This window comes from Corvus cornix, chromosome 17 (assembly GCF_000738735.6).
Source record: "Corvus cornix cornix isolate S_Up_H32 chromosome 17, ASM73873v5, whole genome shotgun sequence".
Taxonomy (NCBI): Eukaryota; Metazoa; Chordata; class Aves; order Passeriformes; family Corvidae; genus Corvus; species Corvus cornix.
In genome coordinates this window covers 4,614,285-4,629,071 of record NC_046346.1, presented here as the reverse complement: position 1 = coordinate 4,629,071, position 14,787 = coordinate 4,614,285, and the positions used below count along the sequence as shown (strand labels likewise).

The following is a 14,787-nucleotide window of genomic DNA, read 5'->3' as shown; positions in this document are numbered from 1 at the left end:
GAAAATAACCGGGAAGAAAGTGAGGACTTGCTAACAACCCTCTAGGATCTGGCCAAGAGCACCACTATGGTGAACCATAGTATTTCAGATGTGTGCCAGGCTTCAGTCAGCTGTTGGGAGCATCCTCAATAGCCTTCTAATTTCAGGTGGGTGGCACTTAAGAGGAGTGAACTACCTAGTATTTGCGCAGTTAGCACCCTTATGGAAGAGATTTGGTGGAGGAATCCTTCCCAGGTAGCCACTGAGACATTTAGATGGGAATTGTAGTGATGGTGCTCCAAGGAGTGAACAGAGACAGATTTGAAGAGCTTGCACTGGGACTTTGCCTCCCCCAGGCACTTACTGTGTGGGAATATAGTGATTTTTTTGGAAGAGTTCTGCTGCGGGGTGAGTTCTTCAGCTCTTCCTACCTGTATGTGGGCCGGGAGGCTGCATAAAAGCCTCAAGTGATCTTGTTCAGAGTTGGGAGTGGGCTGTGAGGCAGGCAGGGGAGTAGGGACATGTTCAAGAGGTGCTGCTTCTTTGGCTACAATAATAACTATGGTTTTATCTTTTATTGAAATAACCAAGCTTCAAGAACCGTCATTCAGAAGCAGATTCATGAGAGCTTGAGTGTTATTATGGTGTTAAGTGTTCTGCATCTGAGCTAAGTGTTGCCTCTAATGATGCCTGTGATCCTATTGCAGTGAAAGCCATGTTTGGGGTGGTTCATTTAGGAGATGTTTGCAGCATTCCCCATCCCAGCATGCAAGGACCTGCTCCTTCCAGAACTCCTCTGGAGCAGGACTTCATGCTGCTGCTGGCCCCACAGCTTCAGGCAGGCAGTGTGATTCAGAGGGTGGTTTTGAGCCCCAGAAAGTGGGAGATGCAGGCTCTATTTCTTGCTCTGCCGCTTAGCATAGCTGCAGAGTTCTGCGGTGTCATTTTCCTATCTGGAAAATAGAAGTGATGACGCTTACACACCTTGTCAGTTATGCATTGCAAATATCTGTGTAAATTAAAGCATCTGTGAAATGTTTTCACTTCCTGTCTGGCTCGGAGTAGTCCACATGTCCTGGGCATAGTCCGAGTTGCTTAGCTCTCCAGAAAAGCTGAAGCTTCCTAAAGAGTCTGAAGCCTCTTTCATCAGAATACTGAATCACAACGCATGTGAGATGCTTTCTTACCACTTTGTACCTCTGTCCCTTTCCCATCACATTCCTGTTAACTCATTTGTAGTGCAAATGGCTCCCATGAATAGGCTTCCTGTAAGGAGAATTGCTGTGCAATGCTGCATTGTCCTAGTGCTGTTCAGTTTGGGGAATCTAGAGGAAGACTTGCTTGGAAGCTTCAGCCTCTGCAGTGTTTATGAACTGCAGGCCTGTCTGGACTACTTGTCATCTTATTAATGGCTTGAACCAGCTGCATCAGTCTTGATGGCTGTGGGAATTGGGAGAAGTGATAGAGAAAGAGGAATTAAACTCTTGCCAGGGCAGCTTTGTACCCTGCAGCGTGTACCTGCCAGGGGAGCTCCCAGCAGTGCCTTGGGGAGGAACAAGGCCAGAGGGATCTGCTCAGCAGGGGTGTAAAGGATCCTGTCTCCCTTGCTTGTGCGGTGAGGGACTGGCATTTGCTGCCTGCTGATCAGTAGCATTGGGCTTTATCTCTTCATAAAGAAAACCTTCTGTGCATAACCTGAGTGGGAACTGAGGCCCTGAAGTCGGCAGACAACCTGAGAGAGTGGAGAGTCCAGATTTTGTTGTGAGGCTCATCAGGCACAAGGTAAACATCCACATCCCCACTCCAGTGTGATCCTTCCTGAGACTGCAGAGAAAACAGTGCAGCTTACTCAACAGCTGATGGCATTTATGTGGAAAGAGCTGTATCTGTTCCTGAAAAATGGGCTGGTAACCCAAAGGACTGCCAGCTTTGCTCTGATTTCGTCTCTTGGAGCTGTGACATCTTTGATTTTCTCTCTGCTTGTTCGCTATAAAATTTATGTTCACTGCTGAGAGATGGAATAAATTGCTGAGCTTGGGACCTGGTGAAGGATTGTGAAATGTTTGATAGAGGAGCATTCTCCGGTGGCCAGTGGTGGCCTTGGATGGGTAATGCTCTCTCCAAGATAAGCTACACCTAATGATTTGGAGCCTTATGCTTGGGTTCTGCTGCTGGCAGCACAGGTGTTTCACCTATGCTACTCTGGCTGTGTCTCACCTGGTTATATGGGTATCATGGCTCTGATGACTTTTAAAAGTCTGTGTAGGCAAAAGTACCAGGACTAAGGGACTTTCGCAACCTTAACATGCAGTGGTGTTTATTATTAGTGATGGAAGAGTCTTTGCTTTCACCTGTCAGACCTAAGGTGTGGTGCAGTGACTGAGAACAGTTTGTGCTTGTGTGGGTGCATCCTGGCCTTGTGGGCTCCTCGGGAGCAGTAGGCATGATTGGGTCCACTTTCTGTGCCAGTGGACAGTCTTTTCCACTGGAAAGGGAGTGTTCTGGACATGGCAGGTGCTGCTGCAGTGCGTTTCTTCCTTGTTTGATTCTTCTTTGCAAATTGCTTCTTTGTGATGAAGAGCTGCATTTTCTCTGAGGGTCTTGGCATGCAGGTTTGGGTGGCTGAGTCAGGGACCTGAGCTCTGGGACTTCTTGCTCTCTCCAGTCTTAGTTGAGCAAACTATTCCTCTGCCTTGGACTTATAGTGCCAAGCCCTGTTACCCATCAAGAGATCCCCACCAGCTACTCACAGTCTGTTATTGTTGCTCAGATACCTAAATGCCCATTTACCTTACAGTTGCCAGGAGCTTTCTGAACAAGTTTTGCCAACAGAGCATTGTGCCAGGTATTTCTTTTGTGTTTGGATTTAAATTGCTTGCTTATGATCAGCCTCCTTGTTTTGGTGTTGAGGGAACGGGATGTTGCATCTCTGTGTTCCCCCTGGACACTGAGATCTCAGAGGAGCCTGAGCAGGGCAGAGTGGAAGGCAGAATCATATTGGAGGCTGAGGGTTGTATTTTTCAACTCTGACCCTTGGTTGTAGGGGAGCCAGAGTGAAAGTACAACTCTGAAGGGTAAGGATTTGCACTTGAATATGAGCCTTGTTGGCAGGCAGCTCATGGAGATCATGAGGTCACTTCCCTTTCCTCTTGTACCAGAGGGGTCGGAATCTGGATCTGTTGAGGCCACAGGTGATCCTTGCTGAACTGAGTGGCTTTGTCCTTCCTGGGTTTGGCCTCTGAAATGTGTAACAGCAAAGAAATAGAGTCTTTTACTTCAATTCGTGCTGAGCCTTGTCTCCTTTAACATCCTCATGGCCTAGATGAGAGGGTAGGGAGTGTAATGTTGGTAGCTGGTGCCTCCAGGTTGTTCCACATGAGATAACCTTCCTGCTTCCCTGCAGGGTATGAAAGCCCTGCAGCACTTCCTCTTGGGTTGGAGGTAAGGTTATACCTTCCTGACCGGCTGGCATCAGCGGATCAGTTCCTTCTCTACAGCATGATGGGGCAGATGGGTGAAACTGGCTGTTTCTCTGGTGGACTGTTGTAAACAGACACTCCTTTCAAGGAAAGAATTAACTGCACACCTTGGGTTTTCTGTTGCTTGAAGAAGAGGGGGAGTTTCATGAGCACAGGATCTCGTAAGTACTTTCTGTGGGCTGTGGACCAGCCTTCTGATTGGTTTTTTTTTGCTGTGTGCCGTAGTCTTGCATACTCAGGATGAACTATTTCTTTGTCTGCATCCTCAATTACTGGAGGTCAGGGCTCCTTTCCAGGGTGTGGTATTGTCTGTCCAGCCCGCACAGAAAGGACCACTCGTTAATGTTTTTGTGTAAATACAATTGAGCTATTCTCTAGACTCCAGTCTGCTTTATCTGTTTTACAGTAAGTTACAATTCCAGCCTCTCTGGCTGCCTTTGCCTTCCTTGCCTTCCCAGCACTGGAAAAGTTGTTTAGCAGAGAGGTGAAGCTTCTGTATTTTAAGACCAAACCTGACACTGCAAAGACCTGGTTTCTCTACAATGTGCAGTGATTCACTGGCAGTAGTTGTGATTCCCAACCTGTTGGTGCATTTAGAAGAGGGGACAGCAGGTGAGCTTGGTGAAGGCAGAACTGAGGAAACGAGGTCACGTCATCTTACAGGACATGCCCTTTCTGTCCCCCCTCCCTGTTGTCATGTTTTACCTCTGTCTATAGAAGTCCACAATGTGTAATTAATGATAAATCCACTGTCCAGAAGACTCCGCCTCTCCTCTTTATAGTCCTGCTCCATGTTTCAAATCCCAGGAGGTTTGACTTAGAGATCTGAGGATGGGACTGGACTGCAGGCAAGTCCTCTGGCAGGCAACTTCCAACAGTATTGCTTGGCTAACAGCATACTTCTGCAATAAATCATGGGAGATGTGATCCTCCCATTCCCTGAGCCAAGGTTCATGGGAGATGGTGAGACACTGTAATTGTGCAGGATTAAAAGAACTGGTACCACCAAATACGGCTATTGAGCTAAGCAAGGAGGGTCCCTCTTGTGAATCAGGCACTCGGTGATGGGGTGTCTTATCTCTTCTCTGCACTGCAGACTCCTGACTTGTTTTTCCCTGTCTGGCAGGATTCGGTGCCATTTTCTGGCACTACATCCAGATCTTGGCAGGGCCTTTTTCAGGTGTACCAGCAAATCTTGGCATCTCCCTCTGGAAATAATGCAGTAGAATGACAGCGAGAGGGTTTTTTGTGGCTTAGACTCTTGCTACAGCCTCTGCTTGCTGCACAGCTCTTCTGCATTGATCCTATTGACTTTGTACTTGGATGCTGATATTCTCCTGTTGCTCCCTGCCTTACTAAGCAATGTGTGCTGGGAACTGAATGCTGATCTGGTCCCTTCCTTGCTAGGCTCATGATCACTGCATGGCCCAAACAGGGCTTCTGCAGGATATAAGGGCATCTGACAGCAAGTCTCTGGGCAGACAATACACCAGTGTCTCGCCAAAGCCCTTCCAAGGGCAGCCAGTGGTGTCTTTCATCGCTGAGGCAGGTGGTGAATGTTTCACAAATAGCTGGTTCTTGGTGGGACACGGTCCAGGAGAAGTAGTGGTATCTCTGTGTTGACAAATAAATGTTTAGCTGTGGAAGTACCAGTAAAATTGACCTGTGTGTATTTAAAGAAGAGTGAACATCATTAATCTCCTGTAAAACTATGCTGTGTTTTTTAAAAGGTTTTGCATTGCTGGTGACATTAGGAACTGCAGTATATTTCAGTTTAACATGACTCCAGACACTTTTCTCTTCTGAAAGTACTGTTTAGCCTTTCCAACCTGTGAGTTTCTGAACAATTTGCATAAAGTTACCCGTCAGAAATCTTCCTGCTTGTGGAGAAAAGCCTTTTCACTGTTAATCTCCATCGTGTTGCTTTGTTTTGTGTTGATGACTGCTGCTGTGAAGTGAGCAAGGAGTGAAGGTCTGCAGTAGTCAGGACTGTGCTTGGTGTAGAGCTCAGTGGTGTGTGAGTAGCTGAAGTGATTCCTTCTAGTATGTGTGTTACCTTTCATAAATCTGTTTGCCCTGCTCAGCTAAGGCTGGCTGACTTCCAGGTACTCAAGCTCCATTGAAGTCTTGTGAATAAAACACCAGCAGCCCAGCCTCCTGCATACATAGATTTGCAAAGAGCTTTGCAGACAATCCTGTTTGTCAGGAGTTCCTCCATTTGGCTGTGTTTTCAGCTCAGGGGTTTCCAGTTGTTACCAGTGCCAGGAACTCAAGGTTTTCACATGGGCTTTTGCAGGACAGGCTTGGTAGATGCCTGCTGTAGCTCCAGGACTTGTATGCTTGTAAGGCTAATGTCTTTAAGACATTAAAATATCACTATTGCTCTCTGGATTAGAATTTACCCTTCTAAAAGGCAGTTAGACAGGGTCAATACCTAAAAATAGGATGCAGGGCAGTACAGAGTGGACATGAGGATGCCTGGGCAGTGGAGCTCTCTGCCCAAGTGCTTCTGGTGCAGTTATTTGCATCCTAGGATCTCTAATGGAACTGGTCATACTGCAGTATTTTGTGATTGCTCAGACACTCAGTGTTTTGCTATCTGGTGCTGTCCCTGGATATAGTAGGAGATGCTGCGAGTCCTGAAAATGGGAAGAGCTACACTCCATGCTGAAACTGATAGCAAACCTTCCCCCACAGACCTCTATAAACCCAGAGAGAAATCTTGCAGAAATGCTGGTGATTTTTTTTTTTTATGATTTCTCTGTAACAGGGGATATTGCTTTCTTCAGGGTCAGCTGTCGGGCACAGAAACCCTGAGCACAGGTCAGAGGCTCTGCCGAGGCTGTCGGTTTTCACTTGTCAGCATCAGCATGTGCCTTCTGGTTCCAGCTCTGCTAATAATGAGCATGCAGACTGGCAGTTCAGTTCTAAATAAATCACTTTTTTTATCAGAAATGGCTTTGCTCTTCAAAGCTAGAAGGCCTTTATGATCCCTGCCTGGATTCCCTGCTCAACTGTGTGATGGGAAGATAGTCCAGTGTTGTGCCAGTCTTGGGAGGCTCTGTGGCTTCTTTGAAGTGCTGTGGGTGAGCTGGGTGATCTCCCTGGCTGATATACCCTTGGAGTAGCTGGGATCTGCAGCTGGCAGGAGGGACAGGCAGCAAGGTCCTGCCGGCCCCACAGCTCTGACCCAGCTCAGTTCTGCTGCAGCCTCTTTGCACAGTGACTATGGAAATTGCTCCACCTCTCCATGGTCTTGTTGTCCCCTTTGGAGCACACACATAACACATAAACAAAGATGTGTTTCACGTCTTGTTGAAGGAGTTGAAAGTAAATTTCATTTATCCAGAGAGCAGTTTTGTCTGTCCCAGAAAGTTTGACAAGGGGCTTTATCCTGACATGTCCCCAGCTCCTCCGCTGTGAAGTGGTTGTTTATTCTTCCCGAATCCTTTTAATGATATAAGATGTAATCAAGAGGCAGCTGAGACCTGATTACGTAACTGTTGTCAGGGTTTCTCTTTGGCAGCATTGCCCTGTGTTTTGTTTGCACATTGACTTTCAGGAACTCGGGGGTTTTCTGTTAACCAGATAACTCCTGAACCTGATCTGGTAGGTGGTTTGTTGTTGTTGGGTTATTTTTAAACACCTTCTAATTTTGTCTGTTTTGAGCTTTCTAAACTTCAAAGTGGGTTTTACTGCTTTTATTGTGAGGTTGGTGCAGGGTTGACATGGTGTGGATAGGCCCTGAGCCAGGCACCTTCTGCAAGGCACAGTATACCTGTACAAGTAGGTGGCTGTGCTCTTGCCAGCACAGCACCCTCTGCTCTTTGTTCTGCTCTGGGGCTCCCCACAACTCTGCCCCTTCAAAAAGCTCATTGTTCTCAGTCCAACTTGTGCTTTCCTGCCAAGGTTGTGCTAATCAGTGTGTTTTCTCCCTCTCTCTTTTATGTCTGTCCTACTAATAAAATACAGTGCAAATGGGTGAGTGAGGGAGGAGCTGTTGTTTTCTTTGGCACATAGTGGCCATCTGAGCAAAGATGAACCAGACTGGAGCCAAAGATCTGTTTGCTACTCTGCAGGAAAAGGTGCCTCAAGACTGCCAGCCAACCCTGTTGCCTCCACAAAGCCTTCATGCTGCATCCCCATGTGGTGGTCCAGCAGAAATGCTGTGAGGGGCTTCCTGGGGAGCCCGGTGTTTTTCCTGAGCATCCCTTGGATGCTGTTGTTGAGTGACAGAAAATACTCTTCTGTCTCTCTCCCCGGCTACCTAGCACAGAGTCCATGGCTTCTTGCACCTGACAGACCTGATTTAAATCCTGCAGTGCAAGAACAAATGCTGTGTTGTGCCAGGCTTATTGGTCAGACATCTGCCTCCGGCATCAGCCTTTAGATGGGCTTTACTTGACCGGTCGCACTTGGCACTGCGTTCCAAGCCTGGCTCTATCCAGCGTGTTCTCAGTCTGTGCTTTAATTTGTACATAATGTGTGATGGACTAATCCTCTTACCTGCAAACTGTGTTTGATAAGGCATTGCTGATGGGAGTTGTAGCCTTTGGTCAGATAGTTTCTTTCAGAAAGTGATTGCTGTCTCTGTTGGAAAAAGGCTTTCAGCTGGGTGAGTTTCAGAAAGTGTGAGGTGTGGGAAGATCTGAGGGGTGTGTGTGTATATATATACATATATATACACGTATATAGTGTTTTGTTACTCCCAACACAGAGTTGAAACCCTAGGATGGGACCTAGCAGATGGTAAAATGAAACTGCCAGCAGTTTTAGGCTCAAAGTAGAGGCTTTACAACAAGAAATCTGGAAGTCTAAATTATGTGCAGAAAGGTTAGATGAAGCTGCTAGATTTGAGAAAATTTAGAACAGAATGATGCTTTAAAAAAACAAAAGATAGGTCCATTGAAAGTAAGCAAAGTGTCTTTTCTGACATAAAAGTTGATGTTACAGTGTGTGCATTGCCCATGTTTCAGCTTTGTCCCAGGCTCCAGGAGCCAAAAAGTCAATGTAAGGAGACTGGCTGCATGATGGGTGTTACTCACAGCATGTTGTGCCAGCAAAGATCAGATTGAAAAATAACAAACTGCATCTGCTGTGAAAAGTATATTTCAAGCTAAAAATTATGTTCAAGGTGCCAGCAACAGAGGAATGTAATTTTTTGGTAATGTGTTTGGAGAATTCATAGTAGAACAGCTGAACTCACAGGCTCAAGAATCTGAATCTGGTATGGCTGAGCAGGTTTTTTTTGACTCCTTAATTCTCTTTCATGGCCAGCCAATGGGAAAAGGGAATTTGGAGAAATAGTTCTGTTGCCTTTCAGTGATGCTGTCAAAGCATTAATTGCTGGTATAACTGTGGCCAGTGTGGAACCATAATCTAAACATTACAAACCTAGCTGCCAGTGTTTCAGGGGAAATGCAATGATAAATTGCAGTGTGGTATAAGATACAAAGATACAGTGCTTTTCTGGCTTTTATGTTTAGGAATCCCTGTGTTTAGCTGCTTATTGTCAGACTTGCCCTTCTAAAGCAAGGACTTGTTGACCCCCCTCTCGTGTTCTCATACTTAGAGCACCTCACTTCTTTCAGCACTGGAGTGGCAGGAAAAAAGATGCCGTGAGAAGTGTGTTCCTGCAGTTCTTTTCATTCAGTTTGTGAATCTTAAAGCCCCAAAGCTTCTTGTGGCTAAAGAGGAGGGAGTTAAAACCTTGTAACTTGATGCGTGTGCTCACTGAGTATGATCAGTTCTTGCTGTTGTGTGTGTGCTGTGTTTTGCTTGTCTGTGGTGAACAATCCGTTTGATGGGGGTTTCCTGGTTCTCTTCTGTTAAAAGGCAGATCGGGAGCGGCGCAGAGAAATTTCCTTACTAGATGACATTTCATCGCAATGTCCGATCGTTTGGGGCAAATAACCAAGGGAAAGGATGGGAAAAGCAAGTACTCGACTCTCAGCCTGTTTGATAAGTATAAAGGAAAGTCAATAGAAGCTATCAGAACTACAGGTAAGAAACACCTCCAGAAAGCTTTTGATGTCTTCCAAGAGTATTGTTGCAGAACTCATTCAGGTTGTTGAGCCTGTGGGACACCGCTGGGTTGCAGTGTCTGTGCAGGTGTCAAAGCCTGTGTTTCATTAAGACATAAAGGAAAATGTCCACGACTCTTTGTGCTGCTGTTGCTGTGGAGACATAGAGGAATTACCCAGGACGGCTGGGGGGCTCTTGGCCCTTTTGTTTTGCCTGTGTCCTTGCTGCAGAGTGGACGGGTAGCAGGCTTAAATGGAAGCCTTACCAGGGCCTTAAGCTGTGCCAGGGCAGGGCACCTGAGCTGACTGAAGTGCCTTAAGCTGGTCAGACCTTGTGTGAGGTGAGAGTCATGGACTGAAGGCCACTGGGAAAGAACTGAGTTGGTTTTGCAATGGAAATATGACCAAAATTAGATAGTGGGTTCAAAAAATTACCTTGCCTGGACTGGTGCTGGATTTGGTGTGACAATAGAAAACAAAAAATAAAATACTTTCTTAATAAATGTGGTCTGGTGGATAGAGCTGGAAAATGGAGACCTCAGGATTCCCGGGTTAGGTCACCTGTTTGTCTGCTGAGAGGTGGACTTGGGTGGCCATTTCCCCAAGCTGTAAAAAGGGGGTGCTGCTTCTCCTTGGTGAAATGAAAGAGCTACCTGTGCAATCCTCCAAAAAGACACTGTGAGCACTTTGTTGGGGAGAAGGATTTTTCTCCTTCCCGCTGTAGGAGCTGTTTGCCAGCTGCTACAACAGACGGCTGCATCTGTGGTCCTGTGGGAAGCAACCTGTGTGTTGACATAGCAGCAGCACTTCTGTTGGGGCTGCACCCAGCCACAGGCTTCCTAATTAAGGTTAGTTATCTAGCAGGATACAGCCCTCTGACCTGCTGCTGTTCCTTTCTCGCCAGTTATTCCTAGACATGGCTTACAGAGTCTTGGGAAAGTTGCTGCTGCCCGGCGCATGCCACCTCCTGCAAATTTGCCTAGCTTGAAGTCTGAGAACAAAGGAAACGACCCCAACATCATTATAGTACCCAAGGACGGTACAGGATGGGCAAACAAGCAGGATCAGCCAGACCAAAAGAGGTGGGTAGAGTGAATCTTCGGTAAGTTTTGTCAGGCAGGCAGCAGTGGTTGTGCCCTACTGTGCTTGGTGTCAGACGTTACAGGGATCAGTTCTCTGTTGTCCAGGCCCCTGTAGAGCCAGTGTTTTAGCTTGATCTTTTAGCAACTGCCAAATTGCCCAGAGTTGTTTTCCTGCCTTCCTTCCCCTTTGGTCTCACCTCTTCTGTCTCTGCTCAGTTCCAGTGCGACAGCTGCACAGCTGCAGGAGTCGCTGCCGCAGCAGGGTTTGCAGAAATCTGTCTCCAATTTACAGAAGCCGACACAGTCAATCAGTCAGGAGGTAGGTGCCAGCAGTCTCTGACTGCCACCCTGCTTCCCCTGTCCCCAGGCAGCTTGAAGGCTTTAATTGCCTGTGCTGCCTTGCACTTAAGAAAAAGCTCCTGTATAATCGGTTCTCGTGGAAGTGACTCTCTTGAGTCCCAGCTGCTGTGCACCAGGAGTGTTGTGCTGCAGGTTACAAAAGTAACGTACACAGAACTATATTTCTCAAATGTGTGCAGAAAGTCTAGTTGCAGTCTAGAAAAAAAATGGCTGGAATGTGGGATGGCTGGTTAGCACTTCTAAACTACTCTACTTCTGTTGTAATTCAAACGTCACTTGGTGACAACAGATCCAGCTCTTACTCCCAGCCTGATGAGACTTGATGGGAAGAGATCTGGTTATGTGGGAGAAGTAGCCAGTGAAAGGACCTGAAAAAGCTACTGGCAAGCAAGAAGGTGTCTCAGAGAGTGCAAGGACCTGGCCCCATGTGTTGCAGATCTCACACTTCCTGGCTTAAAAAAAAATTCCCAGCCCTTGAGGTTCAGGGAAATCAGGACAGGAGTTATGTTTTGAAGAGGAGAAGAGTAGTTAGTGCTTGAGAAAGAGTAGCCTTCAAGCTGAGGTGTAGCATGGAACAAATCTGGAAGATTAAGGAGACCATTTGGAAAAATGCAGCAGAACAAAGGGAAAGCTTGATGAGAGTTCAAGTTGGGGAAACGGTGAAGATGAGCAGAGGAGACATTAGGGCAGAGCAGAGAAGAGGATTTTTGCTGTAGTCTTTGTAGTACACTGGAGTGGGGGACAGCTCACTGTAGCCCCAGCTTGAAGCTGTGGAGACCTGTGGTATCTGGGTGATCTGGAGGCCTGAACCATAGCAGGTGCCAGTCAGGAAATGAGAAACAGTCATGAATCTTAACTGATCTGTGTTGGGCTTTCTTTTTTTGCTTTGTTTTGTTTTCAGAGTACAAATTCAGTGCCAGGTGGACCAAAGTCATGGGCACAGCTGAATGGAAAGCCAGCAGGACAAGAAGGTGGTGAGTATGATAAAGAGGAATGGTGTGTGCCTGTTTTTCCCAGACAGGCATGAGATGGGGTGGTGGGCTCCATTTCTTCCTGCCCTCCCTGTCAGCCTGGTGCAGAATGGGAGTGAGGCCTTCTGAGTCCTGTTTTCAGTCTGTGTGATGTGTTGGCTGGAATGATGCAGCTGAATCAGTTCAGGATGTCTTGCCAGTGCAAGACATTGCTTGAACAGAACGTGTCTCATGGCTGCATTGAACCAGAGCAAATCATGCTCTTGGGATGCAGCAGGGAGTTCTGGGAGGGGAAGGTTCTGAAGGAGAAGGGAAATGTTTGCCCCGGCATGAGAATCTTCAATCAGCCCAGAGCAGTGTGTAATAAAGGTGCAGTAAGCAGAGTGAAATTCGGGGCGGGGGGGGTGGGTGGGATTGGTTTAGAAGAGAAGAAGAAAGGAGAAGGGACATTAGAGAGAGGAAATGTAGGCATCTCCATGGGTAGTAGCAAGGGCATCTTAACCTAACTGGGCAGTCAGAAGTGAGGCTGGAATGTTCTTGTACAGAACTCCTTGGATCCATGATCCAAGGGAGTTGCAGTGGCAGTGGAGCTGCTGCAGGGTCCACCTGCCTGCACATTGGCTGAGGCCTTGCTGTTAAGTCTCCCTCAGTAACTGTGCTGCTAATGGCTTCTGCTTGACTGAGAATCCTGAAGCAGTGTTAACATGAATTGAGAGTTTAGTTGTCTTCAGATGCATCCATTTCCACACAGGAGGTGGTTTCCAGCTGCACTGAGTAGTGCCATTAAAACCATAGTGAGAATAACGGCTCAGTTCCACTTTTAATGTGAACAGACCTGGAACCATTCACTTGTCAAGTGAAATTGCAGAGAGATTTGAAAGAACTGAAGAGACAGCTGCTGATTGCAGAAACAGGGGGGACAAGTTTACCCTAAATTAAATGAGGCCCTTAATTGAGAGGGTGTTTCTTGAAGGCTAAATGTTAAAGCAGAAACTTGTACTTGCCTGAGGTTGGTGGCCAGTGCAAAGACTGTCTTGTTTGGTTAATTGGTACTTTCTTGAGTCTTGCTGTGTAGACCTCCTGAACAGTCATTTTGAAATCTGATCATCTAACGATGTTCTTAAAAGATTTTTTTGAAAACTCATTCTAGGTCACACTTAACAATGGAGAGTTCTCAATCCAAGAAAACAGTTGCCTATGTGGCTAAGGGCAGCTTAATTAGAAGATAATTGAATCACAGAAGCAGCAGAAATCTGTCTGAAAGGATTTCTTAGGCCATCCCATGCTTGCACCTCTTTTCTAGTGGCACTGAACAATTGCTTTTCCTTCTAAGCTAATTCAGATATTACGAAGAGGAGAGTCTCTTGCTTTTTGTTCTTTTTATGTCTTAGAAGAGGGCTGCACCCTCCTTTGGAGGGTGTATCCTGAAGAAAAGTGGTCTAATAAATTAATTATGGACTTCTCCATGCCTGTGTTTTCTGTATAAGGGACATTTGGAGGGGAAAAAAGAGGCACCAGACTTTTTTCAGTGTGATGCTGCTCAGGGTTAGAGTACAAATTGTTAATGGCTGCACATAAATAGTTCTTACATGGTGCAGCCTTACCTGGGGGTGGATGTCTCCCCTGAAAGACACTTACCTGTGCCGTTCTAGTTCAGTAAAAATCAGAACTCTTCAGGAAGTCTTAGCTACGTTGTGATGTATTTAGGCAATGTCCTTCTCAAGTAATTTCATCTGTCTGAAATTGAGGGTGTTTTGGGCAGCTGTTGCAGAGTCTTCCCTGGAAATTTCACATGGGAGGTCTTGTGCAGTGTGCAAGTTCCAGAAAATAAAAATGACTTAAGCCAGTCTGTCCTGACTCTTCAGGACAAGGAAGGAGAAGGATGAGACTCTTGCAAGTCTTCAGTACTCATTGCTGATGCTTCTAATATAATTCTGAAATGTCTTTTTTAGAGAGCATTAGCCAAGTAACACTGAGAAACAGTTCTCAGAAAAAGCAATTCTTTTAATGTCTTAATAGTACAGTAATGCTAGCAATTTCCTTTTTTTCAGTGTTATCTTGCCAACAGATTTAGGAGAATTGCTGTGTTTTGTGTTCCAGTCACTGGCAGGTCTTTAGAATTGACAGAGAACTGTTGTTCTGGGGTGACTGATGACTCAGCAAGACAATTTCCAGTGACTAGAAATGAACCTGGCCTGATCTGGCCAGTGATCTGCATCTTGAAAGTGCTGCAGCAGGGAGGAGAGCGTAGCACATCTGTCCTTACCTGTGATCTTTCACTGATACATCGACAGAAATTTTAACAATTTTGCTTCCCTGGCAGAGTGAGGTGTGAGCAGAGTCTCAATATAAATGTCAAATACTTGATAGCAGGGTATCATTTATGAGTGATCTTGCAGAATTTATATCTCTGCCTCTGTCTAAGTTCTGTACTTCACAAAAATATTCGGAAGCTGAGAAAGTTCACTGACTTCGTTGAATGTGAGAATAAATAAAGATCCTGAGTGTAGGAGTGCTGGGTGAGGACATGTGTTGTCGTGTTGGTGACAGTGTCTGAGAGTGTTGGGGATGTGAAGTGAGGTGCTGGTACGATAGTAATTTGGGTTTAAATATGCCAGAGGCCCAGATTCCCAGGAAACACATTTCCAGGCTGATCTCATAAGGGAGTTGAAACAGTGGAAGGATCTTCTCTGAGTCCAACACTTATTTGTCTGACAGGTTCAAGGGCCTCAAGCCGACTGTTATCCTTCTCTCCCGAGGAATTTCCGACGCTGAAAGCAGCTGGCGAGCAGGACAAGGTTGGCAAAGAAAAGGGCGCCTTAGATCCGTCGTATGGGCCAGGACCAAGCCTCCGCCCCCAAAGTGAGTGAAGGATTGTGTCTTTCTGCCTTAT

The 14,787-nt window shown here is 46.3% G+C and overlaps 1 protein-coding gene across 10 annotated transcripts in view; it reads left to right on the top strand.

Moving 5' to 3' along the window:
* The window catches only part of PRRC2B (proline rich coiled-coil 2B), a 46,880-nt gene that overhangs the window by 4,139 nt on the left and 27,954 nt on the right, over nucleotides 1-14,787 (top strand). For 8 of the 10 annotated variants that reach the window (XM_039561981.1, XM_039561982.1, XM_039561984.1 and 5 more), the window contains exons 2-6: nucleotides 9,294-9,461; nucleotides 10,386-10,563; nucleotides 10,780-10,882; nucleotides 11,825-11,897; nucleotides 14,613-14,756. In XM_039561981.1, coding sequence (XP_039417915.1) covers nucleotides 9,347-9,461; nucleotides 10,386-10,563; nucleotides 10,780-10,882; nucleotides 11,825-11,897; nucleotides 14,613-14,756 — 613 coding nt within the window. In that variant the 5' untranslated portion in view covers nucleotides 9,294-9,346. The remainder of the gene's footprint in view (nucleotides 1-9,293; nucleotides 9,462-10,385; nucleotides 10,564-10,779; nucleotides 10,883-11,824; nucleotides 11,898-14,612; nucleotides 14,757-14,787) is intronic. The other 2 variants (XM_039561978.1, XM_039561979.1) reach the window with 1 other exon arrangement.